At 45.4% G+C, this 25,270-nt stretch overlaps 1 protein-coding gene and 1 long non-coding RNA gene across 12 annotated transcripts in view; one reads left to right on the top strand and one right to left on the bottom strand.

Moving 5' to 3' along the window:
- Positions 1–222: 222 nt before the first annotated feature.
- LOC132215753 (uncharacterized) lies at positions 223–4,891 on the top strand. The gene is made up of 2 exons (XR_009448606.1): positions 223–406; positions 3,895–4,891. It is a non-coding gene; the product is annotated as an uncharacterized LOC132215753 (long non-coding RNA).
- Positions 3,905–25,270, bottom strand: part of NKTR (natural killer cell triggering receptor) — a 38,178-nt gene continuing 16,812 nt past the window's right edge. For 6 of the 11 annotated variants that reach the window (XM_059664503.1, XM_059664508.1, XM_059664501.1 and 3 more), the window contains 12 exons: positions 23,344–23,373; positions 22,721–22,866; positions 21,616–21,838; positions 20,794–20,949; positions 19,025–19,112; positions 18,401–18,546; positions 14,066–16,930; positions 10,786–10,881; positions 9,728–9,784; positions 9,384–9,413; positions 9,110–9,214; positions 4,718–7,488 (listed from right to left, as the gene is read on the bottom strand). In XM_059664503.1, coding sequence (XP_059520486.1) covers positions 7,401–7,488; positions 9,110–9,214; positions 9,384–9,413; positions 9,728–9,784; positions 10,786–10,881; positions 14,066–16,930; positions 18,401–18,546; positions 19,025–19,112; positions 20,794–20,949; positions 21,616–21,838; positions 22,721–22,866; positions 23,344–23,373 — 4,030 coding nt within the window. In that variant the 3' untranslated portion in view covers positions 4,718–7,400. Of the gene's footprint in view, positions 4,677–4,717; positions 7,489–9,109; positions 9,215–9,383; positions 9,414–9,727; positions 9,785–10,785; positions 10,882–14,065; positions 16,931–18,400; positions 18,547–19,024; positions 19,113–20,793; positions 20,950–21,615; positions 21,839–22,720; positions 22,867–23,343; positions 23,374–25,270 lie in introns of those variants that run through there. The other 5 variants (XM_059664509.1, XM_059664507.1, XM_059664504.1 and 2 more) reach the window with 4 other exon arrangements.

Genomic DNA, 25,270 nt, shown 5'->3' with positions numbered 1-25,270 from the left:
TCCGGGAGTCTAACCTCCGTGCCCTCCAGCTGCGCCACGGAGGCGGAGTCGGAGCGGGAGGCGGCCCCGAGATGGAGAGGCTGGCGCGCCCGCCCCCCAACCAGCTGCAGAAAAGCTTCCACCTGCTCCCCAGGGCGATCCCACGCTGAGGAGCAGAACCGGCACCCTGGCCGCTCACCGCCCCCACCCTCTGGCCTGGGCTGCTCTGATTCGAGCGTGAGTCTGGGATCTCCAACTCGCGGGGCCCCGCACCCCTCCCGCAGGGCAGCCCAGGGCTCCTTTTGCTCTACGCTTGCAGGACTGGGTGCCGGTGGACCCATACCTACCGGGCGGTCGCTGCACAGCCCCGCCTAGGGCAGGAGATAACACCCGGACCACCGCTGGAGGAGCGATCCAAGCCTCTCAGGTGACTGGCCCCGGACCAGGAGGAGAGACAAGGGGGTGGGTCCAGAGGCCCAGGCCCACGGTGCCCCTAGCCCTGCGGCCTCCTCGCTCAGTCTCTGCTGGGGAGAGGCAGCCAGGCCTGCGGAATGCTGCTCTGGCATGGACACCAGTGGGGGCAGGGGGCTGGCTGTGCTGGCAGGAAGCGACAGAGGAACGCTGCCAGGCCGAGCAGGCAGCCGAGTGAGGACCACAGGGCTCTGGGCTTGGCAGGGCCACCATTGTGGAGAGGGGGCCTCTGTGGGTCTCATGTGGCCACGTCATCATTCAGATGCACCACCCCCACCGCACCCCAAGTTGACTGCAGCCCCACATTTGGTCACCCTCCCATGCCCCCTCCTGACAGTCCCACTCAATCCCCCTGCCCCTCCCCACACACATGCACCTGTGCTTACACACCATCCCATGCCCAGCTGCAGCAGTATCCCCCGCGTATGCCGTCTTACTCATGGGTGGGCAGGGACTCTAGGGCCTGTGCAGAGTGACTTGGTTCTGGATGCCAGGGGAAAATGGAGCAGAGGCCAGATCCCAGGCAGACACCATCCTGCAGTCCGATGGTCGGTCCTTCAAGATTGTATGGGCCTCCCCTAAGACCAAAATGGGGAGGTCCTTGAGTAGGGCATCTCAAAGCCACAGAGAAAGCACCTCAGGGGCAAAGATGGGGTGACCAAAAAGTGCCAAGAGAAAGGGGGGGGATGCACACAGCCGGATGGAGGGGTGGGAGAGACCCTGGTGGAAAAAGAGATGGGAAGAGAGGAAGGGGCATGGATGGGGACACGCCTCCAGAGGCAGCCACTGCAGACATTTTGCACTTCTGTAGCCCTGGTAGGTGCGTAACAACTGGCTTAGCTCCCAGAGGTCTTGGGCGAAGGCCAGGCCACAGCAGCTTATATGCCACACCAGCCCACCACGCAGGGCTGCCTCTCTGCCTCTCCATCCCCGCCCACTTCTCATCTGACTCAGTGGATCCTGGCCCCATCCTGGGAGGTGGCAAGGAATCGTGTAGCCTCTGGTTAGATAAGGACAGCCAGGCCCCAGCATCAGGAGCCGGGAAAGGAGGCCGGGCAAGGTGGCCTCCCCCACGGCTGGGAGGAGCCCGGCAGAGAGGACTTCAGGGACACTCCTGGGCCCACTTCCCAGTCATGGCTTGGCAGGCCAGCATGACCAAGGTAGGGCTGCTGGCCCCCTTGGGATTGGCCTGTGTTGCAGCAGTCAAGCCAAAGGAGGGGCTAGAGGTGGGAGGAGGAGGAGGGGGGTGAAGGGGGCGGGTGTCGGTCTCCACGAAGACCCTAGCAGTTCCCCTTGCTTCCATGGCCTCCAACCTATCTGGGGGAGCCCCAGGCAGAGCCTGAGCTCTATGAGGGGCTGTTGGCACTTGGGTCACAAGAGAACTGGAAGGAAGGGGCTGTTTGAGGAGCTTAGCCTGGGCTCCAGTGGAGCTGCTCAGAGCCGAGGCCAGCATGCTGAGGGAGTGCACATCAGCTGGAGCAGAGGGAGGGGAAGGGCGCTCCAGGCAGAGGGAGCATCTGCAAGGGCCAGGAGACAGGCCGTTTGATGCCATGGAGTCCAAATTCTTGTCTGGTGGGAGTGCTCAGCCAGATGGAGACAACAGCGTTGCCCTCTGCGCCTTGGCAAGGGCCATGCCATGGGAGCTTCACTCCAGGCTTGGTCAAGGCAGGCTTTCTGGAGAGGGTCGGAGGGACTGGGTTAGTGGGGAGGGGATCCTGGGCCAGGATGGCATGCCCCAGCGGGAAGCCAGGAGCTGGTGGGGACGCGGGCAGAGCTTGAGGAGCCTCAGGCACTTGAGGCTGGGTGCTGGCGAGGTCAGCAGCTGTGCCCCTGCCTCTTGAGATCAGCTCACGGTTTTTTCACAACTTCCCTTAGCACCCAGCCCCAAGCTTCTCTCTCATGTTAGGGAGGAAGAACAGACCCAAACAAGCAGCCCCCAGGCTCAGAGATGCCAGACTCACCCCTACCTAAACCTGGAAAGACCAGGATGGTGTGTGTGTGTGTGTGTGCAGGCTCAGCCACCCTGGACAGTGGAGTTGTGAAGCTGCTGTAGCTGAGATGGGGGAGGAGGGAGGCAGAGTGGCTATTTGGGCTGGCACTTCAGTCCCAGGTCATCCAGGGCCTCCTGCAGCTAAAATCTACCACGAGGCCAGATTCCCTAAGCAAAGGTCTCACTGGCCTCAATGCCTCTGGCTGAATTTGCTTTTATGTTGAAGATATAAAGGACCCCTCTGAGCAACCATTCTGTGGCACAGTCCTTAAGGGTTCTGGCCCAGAGCCAGACTGCCTGGGTTCAAGTTCTGCCTCTTCCTAAAGTTGGGTAACTAGATCAATTGCTTGGCTTTTATAATTCAGCTCCTCCCTCCTGGAACGGGTGAGGATTAAATGCTTAGAACCAAGCACGCAGCCACGTAGTTCAGGGAAGCTGGCCCTGGGCTTGCCTCCAGGAGGGTAGGAGGTCCACAGGTTCACGTGGAGGGCCAGGCTCAATCATTAATGAGAGGCCTGGGGTCCCTTGACCCATCAGGGTGGGAGAGGATCCTGGATGCAGCTAGGGAGGCCTGGAATGCCAAGGCCATGACGTCTGTGCTGCTGAGGGAATGCAACCTGCTGGTTTGAATTAGGTCCCCACCCTCCAGCAGATGTATCCTATTAATGCCAAACTCAGTGGAGGCAGAACATAAGCCACACCCCTCCAATCCCACACCCAGAGATCTATGCACCCCCACCCTGCAGGACCCTGGGTCAGCTGGGATTTCCCTGCCACCCCACCACCCCACTGAAAGCTATTGGATTTGATTCACACGCAGACAGGGACCAGGGAGCGTTGCCTCTTTCTACTGAAACCTTTGAAAACAGACCACCCCAGCCCCCTGCCCCTTTGTGCAGCTGCTTGCCGCCTCTGTCCTGGGGCAAGCAGGTTCTGTCACTCAGGGCACTCGGCTCCTGTGCAGCAGCCGCTACAGCAGCGGTTCTCAACCTGGGGGTCGAACGACCCTTTCACAGAGGACACCTAAGACCATCGGAAAACACATATATAATTACATATTGTTTTTGTGATTAATCACTATGCTTTAATTATGTTCAATCTGTAACAATGAAAATACATCCTGCATATCAGATATTTCCATTACGATTCATAACAGTAGCAAAATTACAGTTATGAAGTAGCAACGAAAATAATTTTATGGTTGGGGGTCACCACAACATGAGGAGCTGTATTAAAGGGTCGCGGCGTTAGGAAGGCTGAGAACCACTGCTCTACAGCATCAAAGAGCTCCCTCCCCAGCTCCTTCCATCACGTTTCTCAGGGGACTCCGGCTCTGCCTTCACTACAGGCAGCAGCGGAGCAGATGCCCTCTCCCAGGCCGCTCACCTGGTCGCAGAGACTCACGCACAGGCTTCTCACTCCACACTGACTGGAGCCTCCTTTCCCTTCCACAGTGACGTCTGGCCATTGTTCATGGTCGCCTGAGGGGCATTTCCTTGGATTATCTTACCTCCTGTCCAAAGCCCAGCTGATTCAGAACAGTCCAGACCAAAGCCCTTGACATCTCCCCCAAGACTGCCCAGCTGGTGAAGGTGGTCACTTCAGAAGTGGGGTGAAGACACCAGGCTCAGCAGCAAGTGAGACCCCGCAGGAGCCTCACTTGGGGATTTCCCACAGCGACTTGCACATTTCCTTTACATTCTAAAGCAACACATGCAGGCTGGACTGTTGTCAGGAACTGCCTGACTTGGGGGCCCTCCTTTACTGAATTTTGAAAATGGAATCTCTACAAGCCTAACTGTGAGGTTATGTTGTATTCACTAAACAAATACAAATTCTGGAGTGCCGAGGAGGCAAAAGTTAATTGTACTTGCCCTGCGAATCCCCCTGTGGCTGCTATAAATACCCCGTGTTTCCTCCAGGAGCGCGTGCCATGTGCCTGCAGGTGAGCCACAGGAGGAGGGAGATGTGGAGGCTGGATAGGTGGGTTAGCAGCACCATGCAGATGGAACGGTCACATTCCTTCCTCAGCAGAGACATCTGCGTGCAGGTCACAGCTGGGTGACGGCAGCACAGCCTGGAGGAGCTCGGAGTCAGCAGGGAAGGGGACGTCTCTGCCTGAAGCTCTCAGGCTGCGCCTCCTGCCCCATCACTAATGCTCAGCTACAAGATGAAGGCGCCTCGGAGCTGGGTCAGCAAACACGCGAGCTTTCCTGTTCCACTTCATAAAGACTAGCTGAAGTGTGGGGAGTAAAGAAAGATGAAACAGACTCCGCCTTAGACTAAGTAGATATTTTAATTTCTACAAGGTCCCCCTTTCAAGTCTTGGGGAATTTAAATGAAGTGTATACAAATTACACATTGCTGATATGTACAAAAGTATTTTCTAGTTTTTAAACAATACCAGCCATATCATGTTTCATTTGCAGTAAACAGGACATTACAAAAACAGTCCAACAATGCATTTTCTATTAAGCACAATACACAACATAATTCAATTTTATTTATAAAATAACTTAAAATACAGAATAATCCCCTTAGGAAGAAAAACTGTCTCTGTAGTTCATTCAGTAAACACACAAGCTGAAGGCTGCAGCCGAGGGCTGTTCTTTTCAATGGAGAAAAATGAGGCTTCCAGGGCACACCTCTTCAGGACAGAACTCCACCCGCAGCCCCAGTGGGTGAAGTTACTGCCTGTGGTAGGCAGAATTCTACAGTGCCCCCTCCGCCCCCATATCCATGCCCCAATCCAGGACCCTGTGATGATATGTTCTATGACCTTAACATAGGGAGACGAGCTCGGTGGGCTGGATCTAGTCACATGAACCTTAAACCAGAGGCGGAAGGCGGAGAGATCTGAAGCAGGAGGGCGCGATGGCCACCACTGGTTTGAACAGGGAGGGGACACACGGGAAGGAACTGGACCGGCCTTAGGAGCCAAGAGAGGCCCCCACAGAAACGGATACTGCTAACCCCCTGAATGAACTCGGAAGCAGCTTCCCTAGAGCCTCCATAGGGGAATGCTGCCCTGCTGGCCCTTGGTTTCAGCCTGTGACACCCTGAGCAGAGAACCCAGCCATACCACGCCAGATTGCGAGCTACAGAACTGGGAGCTAACAAACAGGTATTGTTTTAAGCTGCAAGTTTGGGGTAATTATTTACAAAGCAATAGGAAACCAACACACTGCCCAAGGGTAACTTTTCTTAACATAATTAGATTTGGCAGTTTTTGTTTGGGTTCTAAATGCAGTTATTTTCCCCACTGAGTATCATTAAAGCAATATTCTCCATTGTAGGCAACTTTAGAAAACCCCTCATGTGAACCACACAATGTTTTGTATTCACTAGCAAGAACATTTGACTTAAGTCCTGTTTTCTAATGTACTCTTATCTATCAACTTGGCAAACTACTGACCCCTTAACCCTGTTAATGAACCTTTTATGGGTAACGGTTTGAATACATCCAAGATCATCCTTCCACCCTTCAAGGGTTGTCCAATCCCTCCAACGGAGGGCTCTTTCCCACATCCCAAGTACACCAGGCAAGGCCCGGGGTAGGATGGCACAGAGTTCTACATCAGACATCCCATATGCCTTTCTTCTGCATAACTGGACTAAACTGGCACTAAGGTGATTAAGTACACTTGTGGAAAAAACTCCAACGAGATAAAACAAAAAATCACACCGTTTTTACAGGTCAAGTCATTTTTGGAGGAACCACCCCAAACTGAACGTGTAATTTGTACAGTCCCATACACCTCTTTCCCTGTCTGTTGTCCTGGGTTTAGTCATGTCATCAAGGCTTCACTGAGTCAGCGTGGCCACAGCGGAAACAGGAAAACCACTTAGAACCGTCCAACTACTGCTGTGTCTCTTACTTGAAAGACGTAGAAGCCCTGCACAATGTGCGGGAGGGAGGCAGGTAGATGGTGGTGGTACTCTGAAGTCCATTCTTCAGTCCACCCTTCCAGAGGCACACACGTCAGCCAAGGAGACTGGCCACACAACCCCTTTTGCCAATCCTGCCTGGCCCAGGAGACCCCCAGCCCACATCATGGCCTGAGAGGACCCCTCCAAATATTTAGTGAATATAGCTGAGAAGGAACCGTGTTTGGTGCCAGTGAATAAAAAAAAATTTTTAAATTTCTCTCTTAAGAGATTGTAACATATAGTATAGAAGAACAACGCCTAAAGAGGCACCAAAAGGTACCAAGCACCAAAGGGAGAAGTGGAGTAGAATGGTTTTCACAGTCTAAACTTCTGAGAGTGCTTATTAGAAAGCACAGGAAGCATGAGGTGCTCAGCCGGTGCACGTACTATAGTTAAGGCTGATTCATTCTTAGCCTCGCCTGCCAACATGAAGTAATACAGACAGCGGGCTGTGTAATGACCACTTTCCTGATCCTCTGAGACAACACAGAAGGAATGAATCAAGAGCCCCAAAGCCACTACCTCATGCTCCTGGCTACCATCAGTATCAATCCAGGTGGTTTGATTTTAAGAGCACATATGTGTTAGACGCTGTAATTGGTATATAAACATTTGGCCACCTTTAATAGTTCTCCACAGGTCTGTGCTTGGCAGCAAATACTGAACCTGAACAATGGGCAAAAAAACTCTGCATTCTAAGGAACACCTAAGATGGGAGAGAAAACATCTATCTAAAATAATATTGCAAATTATACTAAAAGTTCATGGTTTCTTGATTCAAGAAAATGAAATTCACTTCCATAGTTGGCTACTGTACGTAAAATGTGGCATAAAAATATTTTTAGGAGACATATCTGTATTTTAAATTCTGCACACAAATAAATGAACAAGTAACAATTAAGAAGTGCCTATTTTTGAAATTCAGTTCTAATATTGAAATAGAACAACAGACTGCCATTAAGTTTCTTAAACTTTTAAGTTACCAGATATTTACAAATAAGATATAATTCATATCAAAAAGGGGACATTTTCAACTATATCTGCTGCTTTCACTGGGACTCCGGTGATGAGAGTAACTTCGGTCACTTTCACTGTCAGAGCCATAGGATCTACAGCTCCTGTATAACAAAACAAACACACAAACACCTTTAGCTGTCAATCCGCTGAGTTCCTCACTTGAGGATATTTTCCATTGATTTTTAGAGAGAGTGGAAGGGAGGGGGAGAGACAGAAACATGATGTGAGAGAGACACATCGATTGGTTGCCTCCTGCATGTACCACGACTAGAACCAGGGATCGCGCCTGCAACTGAGATACGTGCCCTTGGCTGAAGTTGAACCCTTGACCCTTCAGTCTGTGGGCCAATGCTCTAACTACTGAGCAAAACTGGCTACTAGGGATGTAGCTTCTTATTTACAAGAGTGGATTGAAGGTGCTGATGTGGTGACACTGGACTTTTCAGAGATGTTTTAAATGACAGATAGTAATATCAAGGTTAAGATAAAATAAAGAAACATTACATCTTGTAAAATTCCTTGAAATCCACTCATGCAAATGAGCAGAGTAATTTTCTATGCTACCCAAATGGTCATCAATATTTCATCAGACTGAGGAAGTGAGGGGTATGGAAAGCAAAATGGTGCCCAGTGAGGGGTGAGGGTGTGGGGCACGGACAGGAGCATTATGATCTGTGTCAAGAGGACATGGTCAGCATCCAGTTAGTTTGAAAGAGATTCACTGGGAGCCAGTCACTTTGCTAGATACTAGGAACACACACACACAAGAGTGGACCAAGTACTGTCCCTGGGGCTCAAGGATAGTACAGAAGAGTGGCAAGACAAATGACATGCACGGGCGTGGGGGTGGCTTATCTCGGGTCAGCAGTCAGGGAGGACGTCCCAGGGGCAGTAGGCTGCAGTGGAGACCTGCAGGCTAAGTGGGGATTGGCCATTTCAAGAGGTAGGAGGGGAGATAGTGACGTGGGGGTCTCTAGGCAGAAGCCAAGGTTCCAGCACATTAAAGGGGGGAGACAGAAAAGCCTGGGCTGGAGGTGTGGGTGGAGAGGCCTGAGGTGCAATGCTAGAACCTGGACGTGTGCCGGAGGGCAGTGCGGATGGAGCCCTTGAAGAGTTTCAAACAAGGAAGTGTCCAGATTACACATAGCATGATATTCTACAAGGATCACCGATTGTCCCTGCAGTGGGTGGGGGAAGGGTATGACCGAAAGTCCCCAGGAAAGGGATATTACAAAAAGTCACCGTAACAACTTGCAGTTTTAGGCAAAATGTTACATAAAACATAATATTTATAAATATAATATATAAGAAACACATTTTCCCCCAAATAAATGACAAGATACAAACCTCAATTCTGCTGTTAAAGCAAATAATTATGACATTTTATTATACATTCATTTTTAAAAATTGACAAACTGGCTTTGCTGTTTCTAGCAACAAGCCCTATTTTAAAAAGTGGGCCATGCTTTGGGTGGACTTCTCTCTTTACTCCTTCCAAGAGAAATGTTTGTCTAAGGAAGATGTGAATACTGAAAAATCCATTTTAGAGTCAACATTAACAATAACTAACAAACAATCCCTGGCAACTCTTAATACCAAGGCCACATTTAGTAGCTGCCTGTGGGTTGCTGAAACTCAAGAGGAGGAAAAGGATTTGTCTTAAGAAGATTATGCTTTCTCTCCTAAGTCTAGGCACGTGCAGTGTTCTGGGGAGGGACCCACCTGGACCGCCGGTTGTAGCTTCTGCCTCGGTGGTAACTGTCGCTCCTCTGGCTGCGGCTGCGACTGCGACTCCTGCTGTAGTAGCTATCGTAAGTGTAGGACCTGCTTTAACAGCAACAACAAGCACTAAGGTTTCCTACTCACGCACTCATATTCCCACTTATTTTTAGGAGCTTTAGGCTGTTTTCTTAGAACATGGGCACTACTTGATGGTGAGGCACATGTGCATAACAAGTACTGAGAACATTTAACAAATTCCCCAAATCAGACTTACCATATTAAACAGAAAAATGTTAATTCTTTTCTGCATTGAAAAATATCACAAAATTAACACTGAGTTAGTTGGATTGAATCTGGTGGGTATCAGGCAATTATATTCAATAAACACTTGCCATTACAATTTGACATCAATTGTCCCTTTTGACACTAGAGTACAATGGGCCAACAGAAAAAAACTGTCAAAGAGACCTCATTTAGAAAGGGTATGATTTCATGAGACAAATAAGTGTGTTTAAGTTTCTCAATAAAATGCAACACATTTTAAAGGGAATTAAGGGTTTTATAAAACAAGGCCTCTCAATTCTGCCCCGCAGGTGGCTGCCCAGTCCCCATTCATACCTGGACCGACTGTGGGGATCGTATGAGGTGCTCCTGGACCTGCTCCTGCTGGACGTCCTAGTAGTAATCACAGGAGGGACTGTCATCTTAGGGGTCAGGACAGGCTACATCAAAACTCTAGACACTTATTTGCCCACCAAGAAGAAAACACAGTGACATCCAGCAGCTATACTAATTCTATATCTCAAAAGCATGTTGGGTTTCATAAGAAAGATTAAGTTTCTGCTCTTCTGCACCTAAAGAAAGTCACTTTGACCTGGGGTGGTAAACACACAATACAGCACACAGATGATGCACTTTAGAACTGTATACTTGTAACTTGCATAATGTTATTAACCACTGTCACCTCAATAAATTCAATAAAAAAAAAAGAAAGTCAGGGGGGAGGCTCTAACTGGGTGGGGGAGGAATGTCTGCTCAGGGAGGACACTTATACGTAAAATGAAGCTGCAGCCGTGGGAAATACCCGAGAGGCCTCCTTTTTCCTTCTGGTTCCCCCTTTAAAACTCCTCCTATCCCAATCTCTCACCCAACTCAAGAGGTGACTGCAGATGTGGTTAAGGAAGATGTACTGTGAGTCGGGAGGAGGAGGTAGAGGTCCCAGGGCCTCTTTAAAATATTTCTACCTCTTCCCTTTCCTCATTCTGAGAAGATCCCAGCCTGAGAACAGCCAGTAAGAATCTGACTGCCCTCAAAAAAAAAAAAGAAAGAATCTGATTGCCCTTTTAAAGAAAGAACTAGCCGAGGCCGGTTTGGCTCAGTGGATGGAGCATCGGCCTGCGGCCTGGAGGGTCCCGGGTTCGATTCGGTCGGGGGCATGTGCCTGGGTTGCGGGCACATCCCCAGTGGGAGATGTGCAGGAGGCAGCTGATTGATGTTTCTCTCTCGTCGATGTTTCTAACTCTCTCTCTACCTTCCTCTCTGTGAATAATCAATAAAATATATTTTTTAAAAAAGAAAGAACTAGATGAGGAAAAAGCTGGACTGGCCTTCAGCAATGACAGGCCTTGAGAAGCAGGCGGGATGGAGACCATACAGGAGGGCAGGTTCCCGCTCACCTATGACTTTTGTAACTGCGGGAGGAACTGCTCCGGCTTCTTGTGCGGCCTCTACTGTACCACCCTCTGCTCCGACTTCTAGAGTAGCTTCTCGATCTACAACGAAGAGTGGAAAACTGTAATCATAGCAACTTCCCATGCTGTTAAACTTAATTACTTAGAGGGCAGGAAGGGGAAAGCACAGTCAGAGGGAAGGTCGTTGGGAAAATCTCTCAGGCACTCCTCACAGCGGGTATGGCAGTGACAGCTAATAAGGGTTTAAAGTGCACTGAGTGAAATAAAGAAAAGCCAGGAAAGGCTAGTACAGGTATGTCTATAGGAGCCCTATCAGTAATACTGGAAGAGGAAACAATCCAATCTTTATTAATGGTAGAATGGGTTAAAAAAATTAATGCACAGATTTATACTGAAATGTTCTAAAGCAGAAAAATGAATTAACTACAGCCTTGTGTATCAACTGAGCTATCTCTCTGGAACATAATGTTGAGTGAAAAGGCAAATGTAGAACATATATAATAAAAGGCTAATATGCAAATCGATGGAATGGCAGAACGACTGGTTGCTATGACGCGCACTGACCATCAGGGGGCAGACGCTCAACGCAGCAGCTGCTCCCTGGTGGTCAGTGCACTCCCACAGGGGGAGCGCCGCTCTGCCAGAAGCCCTGAGCTGGGCTCACAGCTGGTGAGCACAATGGTGGTGGCAGGAGCCTCTCCCACCTCCGCAGCAGCACTAAGGATGTCCGACTGCTGGCTTAAGTCTGAGGGCTCCCAGACTGCGAGAGGGTACAGGCCAGGCTGAGGGACCTCCCCTGTGTGCACGAATTTTGTGCACTGGGCCTCTAGTTACTTATATAACCAATAATTAAACTCTAATTTTTTAATCTTAGGAACTATAGTTATGTTAATCTTTGTATGTTTGCCTGATTACTTTAAGAGTTCTCAAAAGTGGAATTGTTAGGTCAAAGAGGACATATATATCCTATATAATAAGAGGCTAATATGCAAATCGACCGAACGGTGGAACGACTGGTTTCTATGATGTGCACTAACCACCAGAGGGCAGACGCTCAACGCAGGAGCTGCCCCTAGTGGTCAGTGTGCTCCCATAGGAGGAGCGCCATTCAGCCAGAAGCCAGGCTCATGGCTGGCAAGCGCAGCAGCGGTGGTTGGAGCTCCACTTAGCGCAGGGAGCGGGCCTAAGCTGGCAGTCAGACATCCTCCAAGGGGTCCTGGACTGTGAGAGGGCACAGGCCAGGCTGAGGGACACCCCCCCAGTGCATGAATGTTGTGTACCGGGCCTCTAGTGTGTGTATATGTATGTATGTATGTATGTGTATGTGTATATGTGTGTGTGTGTGTATATAGACTTTGAAAACATGCAAAAACAACACTGTATAAGGATAGAAACATTTGTGGTAAAACTATAAAGAAAAGCAATAAAACTATAAGGGAAGTTCAGAATAATGTTTAACTCTAGGAGAAAAGAGAGAAAGTAGGGTAGCATGGGTAGGGCTACATCAGGGATGTCAAAGTTCTATACTAGTATTTTAAGTTAGATGACATTTTTTATTACTTCTTATACCTTAATCATTTATTTTATTCATATATCTATTTAATATTTAATAAAACAAATGAAAACTCAAGCAATGCAATCCTACCCCTCTGCACTCACTTGGCCCCCTGCCCTTCTCTCCAGTTCATACATGTCACTCAGGATCAGGACAATAGCCCTAGTGTAAGCTACTTATGTAATATAGTACCTCACAGGTTTTATGCAGTTTTGAACACATTATGTCCTAATAAGATTCTGGTCATTTACCCAGCAAGCACTTATAAAGCAGACTCTGTGAGGGACTGGAATATGAGTAGGGAGCAGTTTCTGGATTAGCAGACATTTAGTCCATCCAAAATGTCCATCTGGCTGAAACCAAATGGTCCCTGATATTTGGTCCTGTCAAAAACATCCATGGTTAAAAAACATCCCTGGGTTCAAAGAGCTCATGTTTATTTCTATATATATTTTTAATCCTCACCCGAGGATATGTTTACTGGTTTTAGAGAGAGGAAGGGAGAGGGAAGGGGAGGGAGTGAGTGAAACATGGATGTGAGAAACACCACCTTTCGGTGCACAGGACAATGCTCCAACCAACTGAGCCACACCAGCCTGGGCTATTTATATTTTTTATTTAATATATAAAAAATACTATCATGTTTTAGTGGTCCAATAACTGTGGGGTAGCTGCACTGCCAACAACAACACCCCTTCCCACCCACCGCCCTTGGGGTTAGGCAGATCAGAAGATATGGCCCAAATGTGTCCACAGATGCTTTGGATAGGACCAAGATGTTCTGCAAGGCATCCTCTGACTTTAACGAGTTCACAGCCTAGTAGGGGCATCAGGCCTAGGGTGGGTAACCAAAATAGAGAGGCAGAGTTCAGCTATCTCAGTCTACTACCCTCAGCTGAACAGCTTAGAGCAAATTCCTTAGCTTCTCTATGCCTCACTTCATTTATAAAATACCACCCACCCCAAAGGTACTAAATGGGAGTGGCCAGCATCACCAACAACTCAGAGCTATCAGAGTGTAAATGGGAAGGCAGATGTTGAGCAGACAGGAGGCTGGAGTAGCTAAACAGGCAGCTGCACCAGGGGGTGGGCCTAAGCTGGCAGGTGGACATCCCCCGAGGGGTCCTGGACTGCGAGAGGGCGCAGGCTGAGCTGAGGGGACACCCGCCCCCCACCCCCGCCAAGTGCACAAATTTTTGTGCACTGGGCCTCTAGTACAAAATAATACTGAATGTCAATTGTACTTGAAAAAAAAATACACACACACACACACACACACACACAGAGGCTCATCTTGAGCAGGCAACTTTGTCTCTCTGGTCCTCATCTCTCATGTATGTGAAGTGGAGGGTTAGACGGATAATCTCTAAATCCTTTTCATCCTGTAAATTCAGGATTCACCACTGACAGGTGAGAGAGCAGCTTCACACCTTTAAAGATTAACAACTTGCCACCTAGCATAGCAACTGATTTCTACTGCCAGGGAGCTTCAATTGCAAGTGAGAGCCTTTTACAATGAGCCTAATTCCTTCCCTGAAATCTCCGTGTCCTCAATCTGCTGAGTCACCCAGCACAAGAATTCTCCTTATTCACCTTCCAGATATTTGGAAACAGTGATCTTGTCCCTAATTCTGATGTTCTTCCAAGCTAAACAATAACAGACTCTCTTTGGGAGGAAAAAAAAAAAAAAGGAAAGAGAACATTGCTCACCGATAAGATGATGTGGAACTTCGAGATCGACTTCGTGAGTGACTGTAGGAGACGGACCTGGTTCTATGTCTTGATTTGGTTTCAGATTTGCTCCGAGATCGACTTGGACTCCTGGACTGGCTGTCACCATCCCGACTAGGTGTCTGCTCATCACTTGAACTCTCCTGATTTCTAGGCCTCCGGTTTAAGCGTGCTGTCTTTCTCACTTCATCAAAGAGGGATCCAGGCCGAACTTTATTTTTGCTTTTAATTTCTATTCTCAAGCCTTGTGGTTTCATTTCAGGCACAGCCGTCAATGCCTTAACTTCCACGGCACTGGATGTAGCCGTTGGTGCTGCCAGGTTTCCCACCCCTTGCAGGGGCTTCCATTTATTATCCAGGAGGCTGACCTGACCCCTTTCGGCCGCCTCCCTCCTCGCTGTGCTTTCCACAGCACCAGCTGAGCCTGTGGAGCTGCTGTCAGGTTTCCCCGCCTCCCGCACCGGGGGGCTTTCAGACACGCTGCTTTCCTGCTTCCCCACCTCTGCCGCAGGATGCTCTGCCTGCTTTACAACGATGCCCGTATCTGGGGTGTCAAGACTTGAATTTCCCAGAGGGGATGCTCCCTCCACTTTTGCTGGGGAACTCCTGTCAGGAGTGCAAATCTCCATGTTGTCATCGGCTTGAAACATGTCTTCCGCTCCGCCTGGGACACTTTCTTCAATGTGCTGAACGTTTGGGGGAGAACTAGCGACATTTTCCTCAGTAGCTGAAGGCGTGGGAGAAATACTGAGTTTACTCTCATCGTTAGCAGGCTGCTCAGTATCTGATAAAATCGTGATTGCATTCTGTTTATCTGAAAGGCTGCTGTCTTCACAGGGCTTCTCAGTTTGGGGGATATTTCCTTTTGTAGTTTCACTGTTTTCAGAAGCTTGTTTTTTCTCCTGTGACTCCTGAATCACTTGCTTTTCATTACTCTCCTCCTCCTCCTCTTCACCAAATTCTAGTGGAGGCTGCCAGTGAAATGCCTGTTTTCGTTTTGGGGCCTTATGCTTTTTGTCTTTTTTCCCTTTCACTTTTTTGGTGTGTTCCCTTTTCAGAGCTTCCTTTGACGAGCGTTTGTGCTTCCTTGGCTTTCCCCTAGGGTTTTCTGAGTTGCAATAGGACCCCTCAGAATCAGAGGTGGATGACCGCTGTTTGCTCGACTTCCAAGCACCATTACCATCGGGCAGTGAAGAACTTGCTGAAGACTTTGTTGTGGGTTTGGCTTTGATGTGAATTTCACTAAACTCTGACTCAGAATCTGATGTGGCCTCACCTTCCTCCTTATCAGAAGATGGCAGGGAATTCTTTTTACTGCTCTTAGTTACATCTCGTTCGGAATTCGACTCAGAGTCCCATTTACTCCCAGCATAATTCTTCCTTTTGGGCTTATTGGCACTTCTAAAGTGATCAGAAAGATTCTCTTTCAAAGTTCTTTTTTTTGAACGCGGGCATTCCCGTTCAGGCTTGGATTTCTCTTCATCTCTGTTTTTCTCTCGTTTGTTACTCATTTCCATTTGGACTTGCTTCTCTTTCTCCTGGGCTGACTGTGTCACCTGAACACCTGAGTGTTCACTGTCTGAAGAATAATCTAAGGATGACCTGCTTTCGCTATACTTTCTCGGGCACGAAGACTTGTCTCTGCCTTTGGTATATTTACTGCGAGGTGCCTTTTCAGAGCTGCTGCTCTGCCTTTTATGTGAAGTGCTATTTTTTCCACTGGATCTAAATTTTCTCTTTGCTCGTCTTCCAGCATCACTGCTAACAGAAGAGTATGAAGATGACCTACTACATTGTGAGCGATCGCTGTACTTATTTCGTGAATGAGATCTAGATGAGGGAGACCTAGACCTCGAGTGTGAACTAGCTACACTTCTCGACCTTGTGTACGATCTGGAATAAGACCTACTCCTAGAGGATCTGCTCCTTGACCTTGGGGAACTTTCTGAGCTTCTATCACTGTATTTTGAATAAGCACTCTGATCACTTTCTGAATTTTTTTCTCTTTTATGGTAGGATGAACTACCAGTCTCCTTAGTATTTGTCAAACTGTAAGAGCTTTGGACGGGTAGCGAATGGGTTGTTTTTGCTTTCATTTCCTGAATTCGCTCATAAGAGGGCTTCCAGGGCTTCTGTCCAGGCTTCCACCTGGAAGGAGGGGGGCTGTCGCTCAGTGGTATTACAGGGATATGTTCTGCCACCACTGGCTGTTGTACTAGGACGGTTTCATTCTGTGGCACTGTTGCTCTTAAAGGTTCTGTTTTAACTGGTTTATTTTCACTTAGCTGAGGGGCTGTTCTTTTGGGGGACTTTGATGCTGTCCGTTGGTGCCCTGACTTGGAACTAGATCTGGACTTTGATCTACTTGGAGAATGTGAGGAGGATTTCGATGGAGTCCGTGATCTTGAGCTTCCTCTAGAGTAAGACTGGGAGTGAGATTTGGATCTGTATGAGTCTCTGCTGGAATGGCTGGAAGAGCTCTGATCACCCTTATCAGATTTAGACCAGTCCCTCTTGGATGAGTGATGAGAGGATAGTGAGGAAGAACGAGATCTCCTTTCTCTATCACAAGGGAATTTCATTCGTCGGGTAGAAGATTTTGAGGATTCTATGTCAGATGGTACAATAATCCTTCTCTTCTTAGTCTGTTTGTGTCTTCTGCAATGTTTTTGCTTTTTAGCTTTCTTTTTATGTTTAACTTTTTTGTCTTTTCTGCGTTTTTTATGGTGACCATCAGAGTGTCTTGCTGTACTAAGGTCTGAATAATATCCATTGTAAGACCATGATCTCGATCTTTGGGACAAGCTTCTTTCATCCCAGCGGCTTGAACAGGGGTCACTTAACCTATAGAAAATAGCATAATATGCATCCATTACTTCCAAGCATGTTTTGTATATTTTAAAAATTTTTAAAAATGTATTGATTTTAGGAAGAGGGAGAGAAAGAGAGGGAAGGGGGAGGGGAGCAGAGAAATACTGATTTGTTGTTCCACTGATTTATGCATCCATTGGTTGCTCCTTGTATGTGCCCTGACAAGAGATCAAACCCACAACCTTGGTATGTTGGGATGATGCTCTAACCAACTGAGTTACCCGTCCAGGGCTTCTATGTTTTAAAACTAAAACACATTTGTTGTCCATACAAATGCACTGACAAAAGCCTACTTAATGACAGAGTACTGGCTCCATCAACACTTTAAGCACTTGCAGGAAGGATAAATCAGAGTGACTGGCCTGATCCTGACCTTACAACTGCAGACACAGGGGCAACTGCTAACAGAGCCAGTTACAGAAGGTTTTTCTCCATAGCTAAGCAAAGAACTTCAAAGTTGATAGGAAAACGTAAAATGGTTTTGAAAACGAAACCAACTAATCACAAGACCACTGCTGACTACCATGTTCCTGACTGTGAGCAGCTGGTAACTCTCTGCCTCCAGGAACAATGTTAAACTCAGCTCCCAAGCAGTCCTGTGGAGTCCCTGCAGATACAGGACAGCTGCCTGAACTAGAAGAGAAACCCCTTTTGCTTAAGAAGCTGGCAAGACTATCGTTTTAGCTCAGCCTCAAGACCTCTCCCTAAGGTTTAAACCACTTACTACAGAAACTGAGGAAAAGTACGTGAAATAGACGCAGGCTTTAAATCTCACTGGTAACGTCAGGCTCAAAATCGAGCGTTCACAGTACCACTGTGTCTAAATCACTTCCACACGGCAGATGCACACCTTTCCTTCCTCTTCCAATCTCAAACACGCTACAGGACGCCCGCACCGAAAAGAGAATGTTATCAGGAACAATACAGAGGGTCCCGTTGGCATGTTTCCTTTTCTTTCTTTCTTTCTTTCTTTCTTTTTTTTTTAAGTCTATTTTCACTAGCTATGCTGAGGCCAGCCACATTTCTAAAATAAGCATTCCACTGTGGGGTGTCACTTTGTCCTGGGGTCGGAAGTGAAGGCATACACTGGATACAGATTTTCCTAGCTATCAATTCACTCATCAGTGACTAAGAGACCTGGCTAGGAAAGTACCTGCTATTTCATTTTAAGTCCTGATTATTTCTAAAATTGAACAAGAAATCTTTGAGAGACTCAGTAGGTTTACAGTCTTGTGGGGGGAAATTTTGAATTAAAAGCACCCCAAGGCCATCAGCCCTCCTGGTTCAGAGCACTATTTTTGCCAAGTATTCCCAAATGTATTCTCTGGTCACTGTCTAATTTTAAATTTAAATCTTTAAGGAAAAATCCAAAAGTAAATCTCTATCTACTTTACACTTAAAATATAGCAGACACAGGATTGTGCGTGTACGCAAAGCTCTTACTTATCTCCTTTACTCCACTTTTCTCCACTAGGAGGTCTGTATGCTCTCAGTCTCTGCATCTCCTCTTTCCAGTGAGGAGGAGTCTCACTGCTGTCATCATCATCTGATTCAGAGCAGGACCTTGACCTTGGAGGTGTGTGATAGCGCTTTAAAAACAAAGACAGGAATCACTATTTTAAAACTGCTCCTCAATTACAGTCTGCTATAGGACAGAGTTAGGTGTAAGACCCAATCTCAGACCCCATTCAAAGGCAATAGTGACTGAAGTGGCAAGAGGATGATATAAAGTTATATCAAACAAAAGCAACTAAAAGAAATAGGCATGTCTGAGATTCACCTAAAATCACACGTGAAAATTTCCTCTTCGAAGTCCTAATGGTTACATTCATTAGCCTGGAGTATTCAGCATACTAAGATTTCTCACTGATTGCTTCACATGTTCATTTCATACCTAAACCCATTCAAACAGGGCAGGGAACTCTAACAGCAACACCTTCCCATAGTTATGGAGAACACCTTGAACAGATTTTGGATTCTACCTAAAATTAAAGCTAGGATTTTGCCTACAGGTAAAAACATTTTACTGCTTAGATAATTTGAAAAAAGAAGTATTAACAAACATACAATTGTGCCCCTTCCTTTAATCTTCCGTCCAGACTTTGACACAGATGGTTTCTGATCACTTACAATGGGTGTAGCATCAGGAATCTTCCTGGAAAGGAGAATTAAAAATAAAAATTAGGAAATGTAAGCAGTTTTCTCAATGTTTACATGTACAATTAATGCTTCTATAATACAAAAACACTTTATTTAGACCCAGCACTTTTGTAGAATGAGGCACTCCACAAAATCTAATTCTTTAAGCAAACGTTTTAAATGCCAAAACTGGGGGGTGAGGATAGGCTAGGAGTGAGGGGAAAGGGAGTAACCCAACTGGGTAGAAATACATGATACTAGTAGTATCTATTTTTGCCAAGCACAAAATCTTTTTAAGCACAGTACTATTTTTAAACAAAATCCTCTTTTTCTTTTTCTTTTTCTGTTAATCCTCAACTGAGGATATTTTCCACTGATTTTAGAGAGAGAAACATCAAGGTGAGAGAGTTACATCGATTGCTTGTCTCACACACACACCCTGACCAGGGCTGGGGATCGAGCCCACAACCAAGGTACGTGTCCTTGACCAGAATCGAACAAGGGACCCTTCAGTCCATGGGCCTACATTCTGTCCACTGAGCCAAAATGGCTAGTGCAACAAAATCCTCTTTTAGATGTCTCTTGTCAAAAAGTAATGTTCTAGAGCACCAGGCATTCTGGGAGTAATAGTTCTAGTGTCAGCCCCAGAACCTGAAGCAGAAGCCCAGAGCCAGGGGAGCACCAGGAATGCTGGGAATTGTAGTTCTGGTGGCAGATGGATCTCCTAGACCAGTGGTTCTCAACCTTCCTAATGCCGTGACCCTTTAATACAGTTCCTCATGTTGTGGTGACCCCCAATTTCATTGTTACAAATTGAACATAATTAAAACATAGTGATTAATCACAAAAACAATATTTAAAAAAAAAAAGTAATGTTCTAAAGGAATCCTGAGTTATTCTTGATTCTGATGCTTAGTTGTGCTTTTTAAAGTCATTTTTAATTTTACTTTATATTTCTTACAGCTCATCTGTCTCCACCTCTCTAAACTGTCACTCTTTCAATGCTCTGAAATGGGTGCCTCATCTTATGGGCAATTTTAAGAGTTTGGATTTTGTGGTGACTACAGTTCTCCATACATAAGAAGTTTTTTCATACCTCACCTTAATATAACAGCTAGCTTTTACTGAGTACTTACTATGTATCAGGCATTATGTTAATGAGCATTTTTAAATACACTTTTTATGGGGTACAATATATATAACACAGAATTGGCCATTTTAAGCGTACAATTCACTGGCATTAATTATATGCACAATGTTGTGCAACCATCACTATTTTCTTTCTAAAACCTTTTCATCACCCCAAACCAAAACTCTCTTCATTAAACTCTAATTCTCCATCACCCCAACTTCTGTTTATTACTCTATTAGATCCGAAGAGTTCAACTCACTTTGCTCTGACAACCAGTTTCACCTCTAATGAAAAACCAAGGAAATAAGATTAGTAATGAAATCTTTCCAGGCCTCCAACAAGAATTTCTCCCCTGACCAACTTGTCCAGCCCCCTTTTTCTACTACTTATAGAATATGAATTCTGAAAGGTAGGGTAAATGTCATTCTTGAATCTGCTATCTCCCATAGTTAATTTTCAGGCGCTTTGACTATAGGTCATGCTCCATAAATGAGTGTGGAATGGCAACGAGCTTGATGAAAATCATCAATCGGAAATAAAAACACAGGTTAACCATCCTACTTACGGCTCAGGTTCCACTGGGACAAGAGGCATATCCCTTCTCAGTAAGAATCGGTTCTCGGGCACTGGGGGTATCTCTTCTGGGCGGACCACAGGCTTTTCCCTTTTAGCATTTGAATCCACTGACCTTTTTCCATTGTTATCGCTTCTCTCAGAGTGACTTAGAGAGAACATACCAAGTCACCAATTAAGACATGTAATGTTTGCATTCCACAATAATAAAAGCACATAAAATTAGATATTAAATAGCAAAACTACTGATACAAGTCTCACTCGAAAGGTTTATACAGTTTCCTCAAAGAGAACATATAAATGTCAACTCAAGTGAAAACCCACAGTACTAAAATTCTGAAAATTGTCAAATGTATCCAAATTTTTTCTTTTAAGAGTTTCAGGGAGCCCTGGACTACATGGCTCAGCTGGTTGGACGTTGTCCCGAGCACCAAAAGGTTGCTGGTTCTATTCCCGGTCAGGGCACATGCCTGGGTTGTGGGCCCAAGCCTGGGTAGGGGGCATGCAGGAGGCAGCTGATCAATGATCCTCTCTCATCATTGATGTTTCTCTCTCTCTCTCTCTCTCACTCTCCCTTCATTTCTCTCTAAAAATCAATTAAAATATATTTTTTAAAAGTTTCAGGGATTGTTTTCACCTGGAAACAAATAAAATGTTTATGCTACCCTATATTTGCCAGACTTCATTTACAGTAAAAAGATGCTCTCTTTTTTCAACAATAGGCTGCAGAGCTAAGTCACAGAATTATACATGCTTTCCCCATTCCAAGGAGTTTGTTTTTTTTTAGGTACGATGATTCTAGGGTTTCACTTACCCTTTTGGACTCACTACATGTTTATTCCTTGGCTCTTCTGAACTACTTGCTTCCTTTCGTCTTTTTTTAGGATGTTTAACTTTTGGCCTCCTCTTATGTTTCCTTCTTCTGCTTCTCTCACGTTCAATTTCACTTTCTGAAGATGATTCTGAAGAGGAAGAGGAATTGGAAGAGGAGTCCGAGTCTTCTGAATGAGTTGGTTTCTTCCTTTTTTTCTCAAAAACTTTCAAGAAATATTAATAAAAATATTAGTACTGGATTTCAGTGCCTACCTTTCAGAGTAAAAAATGTGATTAGCAAATATTGTAAAACATGCTTTATGTATAACAAAATAAAAACAACATTTAAATAAACTTCTTTTAAAGCTGATAATACTGTCTGCTGGTGAGATTGTAAGGCAACAAAGCCCTTGCCTTCATGAAATCTATGTTCTAGAGGGGTCAGATAAGAAAGTAAGTAACTGCATAATATGACAAATAATAAGTGAAAAAAAGCAGTATAAAGGGAATAGGGAGTCAGGAGTAATTTAAGATGACATCTGAGCAGAGACTTTAGTAAAGGGAGTGAGGGGGTCATTCAGGTATCTGAATAGAATGTTCCAGACAGAGGAGTCAGCAGCACAAAGTCCCTGAGTATTTGGCATGCCTGAGTCGTCAAGGTCAACATGCTGGAAGACAATGAATGAGGGAGAAGTCGGAAACAACAGAGAGCCAGATGCCTTACAGGCCATTATAAAGACTTCAGCTTTGGCTGACTGAGAAGGGAGCCCTAGGAGAAGATCACTCTGGTGGGTCTTAAGGACAGACTGCAGAGTACTGCCACTGAGAAAAGATTATAGAGGAGCAAAGATAGAGGCAAAGTACACTTATGAGGCTATTGCAATAAGCCAGGTAAGAGACACTGGTGGTGTTGACCAGGCTGCAGGGGAAGTAGGAAGAAGAGGTAAGGTTTGCTGATGGACTGGATACAGGCTATGAGAAAGGGTCTTAGAGCTATGGATATACCACTCATTAAATCCAGGAGGTATCTTTAAGTCACAGTCTTCACCGTGAGTTGCCTGTACCCTAGCTCCCATTACCCCCCCCCCCCGCCCCCGAACTCTTACCATCTTTTGTTGATTTTGTGGCAAGCACCCCACAGTCAATAACTCGCACATCTGCATAAGGTCTGCTTGCAGCATCAGTTTTCAGATTTTCAATTTGTTCGATTACTTCAAAACCAGAAATAACTAGTCCAAAGACAACATGCACCCTGTCACAACACAAACGTAAGAAAGAGTTGGTTTGCTGACAATTAAGTACGAGCAGTAATCATGTCCACAGACCTAAGTATAAAAGCACAGTTTCTGATGCATAAAGGAATTTAGAACCTGAAATCTACTTCATAAAAGAAAAAAAGCAATTACTCAATTTGGGCCTTAGTTTTCTGCCTTTAAAACAATGGTTCTTATTTTATGGTAAATAGTCCTGTAACAGTCAGAATGCACTTGCTACTCAGAAACCATCCCTACAGGGTCACTTCATGGCTGAGAAGCCCTGGCAAAGACCCCTTCAGGGACATGGAAGCCATGCAGTCTCAAGGTTACTGCACCCGATGATCTTTAAGGAAGAGTCTGGCTGTATAAGATCAAGAGCGGCCCCTTGAGGGTTTACCCATGGTCCAATAGGCCTGGGACTGGCCACACAGCCCCCACCTCCCCTGCCCAAAGTAATAAGAAATAACTCTTACCCATCCAGGTGCGGAGCAGGTTTCGTGGTACTGTGGAGCAAACATCACAAAGATGGCAGAGACCAGGTGTTCAGGTGAACAGAGCAGAAGAGTTTAACACAGAGCATGTAGAAAACAAAGAGGTAAAGATAAAAAGACCAGGAAAAAGTTGAATATGATATACATGTAACTTAAAACACATATGTAAACCTTAAAAACAGCAATAGTAGCATTTTACTGATTAAAAAACTCAAAATTATATCTATTTCTCCAATGTGAAGACTATATATACATATATGCACACACACATACACATATTTATGAAATAGGTTTGAAATATACAGCATAGACATTAATATTAAAGTTACTCTAAATTAAAAAAAAAACAAAAAAACAAACTCAAGATGTATTAAGATAATCAAACAAGAATAAAAAGAACTATCATTTGCTCAATGAAAATGAAAGTGTGACCAACACGTGCTCCACACACTTGACGAGCATGAGTTCTGTTCCTATGTCTCATACTGAGTCAGTGTGCAGCTTTTAGGCAGGCAGATGGGAGTGAGGCCTCAGGAATTCTGTTTCCAGAACTTTCCACCCCTCTTCCTTCACCTAAGGTGAAGCTCTGCTACCACTCAGAGCAACTCTGAAAATGCAATAGGAGCAAACCTTCAATCTGCCAACACTTCTGACACAAGGTAAACAATGATGGGTAATATTACAGACATTTCAAATTTCCGTGGCGCAGAAAATACTCAACTGGCTTCTTCCAGTCATAAGCTGGCAGCTAGTCACTCTTGAGAAGCCTTTGGGGTACATTTGGTTAAAATATTTTGAACCCAAACTGGCTTTCCCATAGCATTTTCACAAATCTTCACCTTGTGAATTGCAGTAGAAAAAAATCAAAAGCAGAAATAACTAGACTCAGATGCATATGCCACAAACATCTTAACTTTTAAGATGAGTAATGAACACTTGAAAGAAAGATCACTGGACATCAGGCCATGTTAAAGCAGTCAATTGTACTAGGAGCTCCTTTATCAATTTTTATATTCATTTTAAGTGAACAAAATATAATTTAACCTTCACAACAATGCTAAAAGTCAGTATTCTACAAAGAACTTTAACACTTATACTTACATTAAGACAATCCAGTTCTGTAAGACCACTTCATAATTTAAGAAAATTAAAATGTCAACCTAAGTAGTTCTAGAATTTTAACGGGGATCTTGAGTTTTAAAACCACTAGTCTCAAATTTTCCTTAGAAGATTGAGAAGTGGTTACTCAAGCTAATGTAATATTAAAAATGAATAAAAACAGGCAGGAGAAAGAAAGAAAAGAAAAAAGAAAGAGAAAAGGAAGAGTAAGTCTAGCAAACTGGTGAGGCACTAATGCTTCAATCAATAAACTAGCATCCAGAAACTACCTTGGACAATAACTTTGAGAAAGAAATATGCTTCCCACAATTATCAAACTTTACCAAAGCACATTAAAGATAGGACGAAGTCAGTCCATACTCTAGACCAGGGGTGGGCAAACTTTTTGACTCGAGGGCCACAATGGGTTCTTAAACTGGACCGGAGGGCCGGAACAAAAGCATGGATGGAGTGTTTGTGTGAACTAATACAAATTCAAAGTAAACATCATTACATAAAAGGGTACGGTCTTTTTTTTTTTTTTTTAGTTTTATTCATTTCAAACGGGCCGGATCCGGCTCGCGGGCCGTAGTTTGCCCACGGCTGCTCTAGACAGTGATTCCATTGTAGAAAGATGTAAAGTAAGTTCAAAGATATAAATGTTATGCTGTGTAAAGGCTCCATCTCAAATGTGCAGCAGTGAAAACAATGGATGGTTTGTTGGTTAGATTTATTCCTCTTCCTTCCTTGATCCCTTCTCTCACAATTCTCAATCTTCTGGTACAGAGGAAAACCTTCAGATTTTTCCAAA

This window comes from Myotis daubentonii, chromosome 14 (assembly GCF_963259705.1).
Source record: "Myotis daubentonii chromosome 14, mMyoDau2.1, whole genome shotgun sequence".
In the NCBI taxonomy this organism is placed as follows: domain Eukaryota; kingdom Metazoa; phylum Chordata; class Mammalia; order Chiroptera; family Vespertilionidae; genus Myotis; species Myotis daubentonii.
Note: the sequence above shows the minus strand (reverse complement) of the source record. Positions and strands in the feature narration are given on the sequence as shown.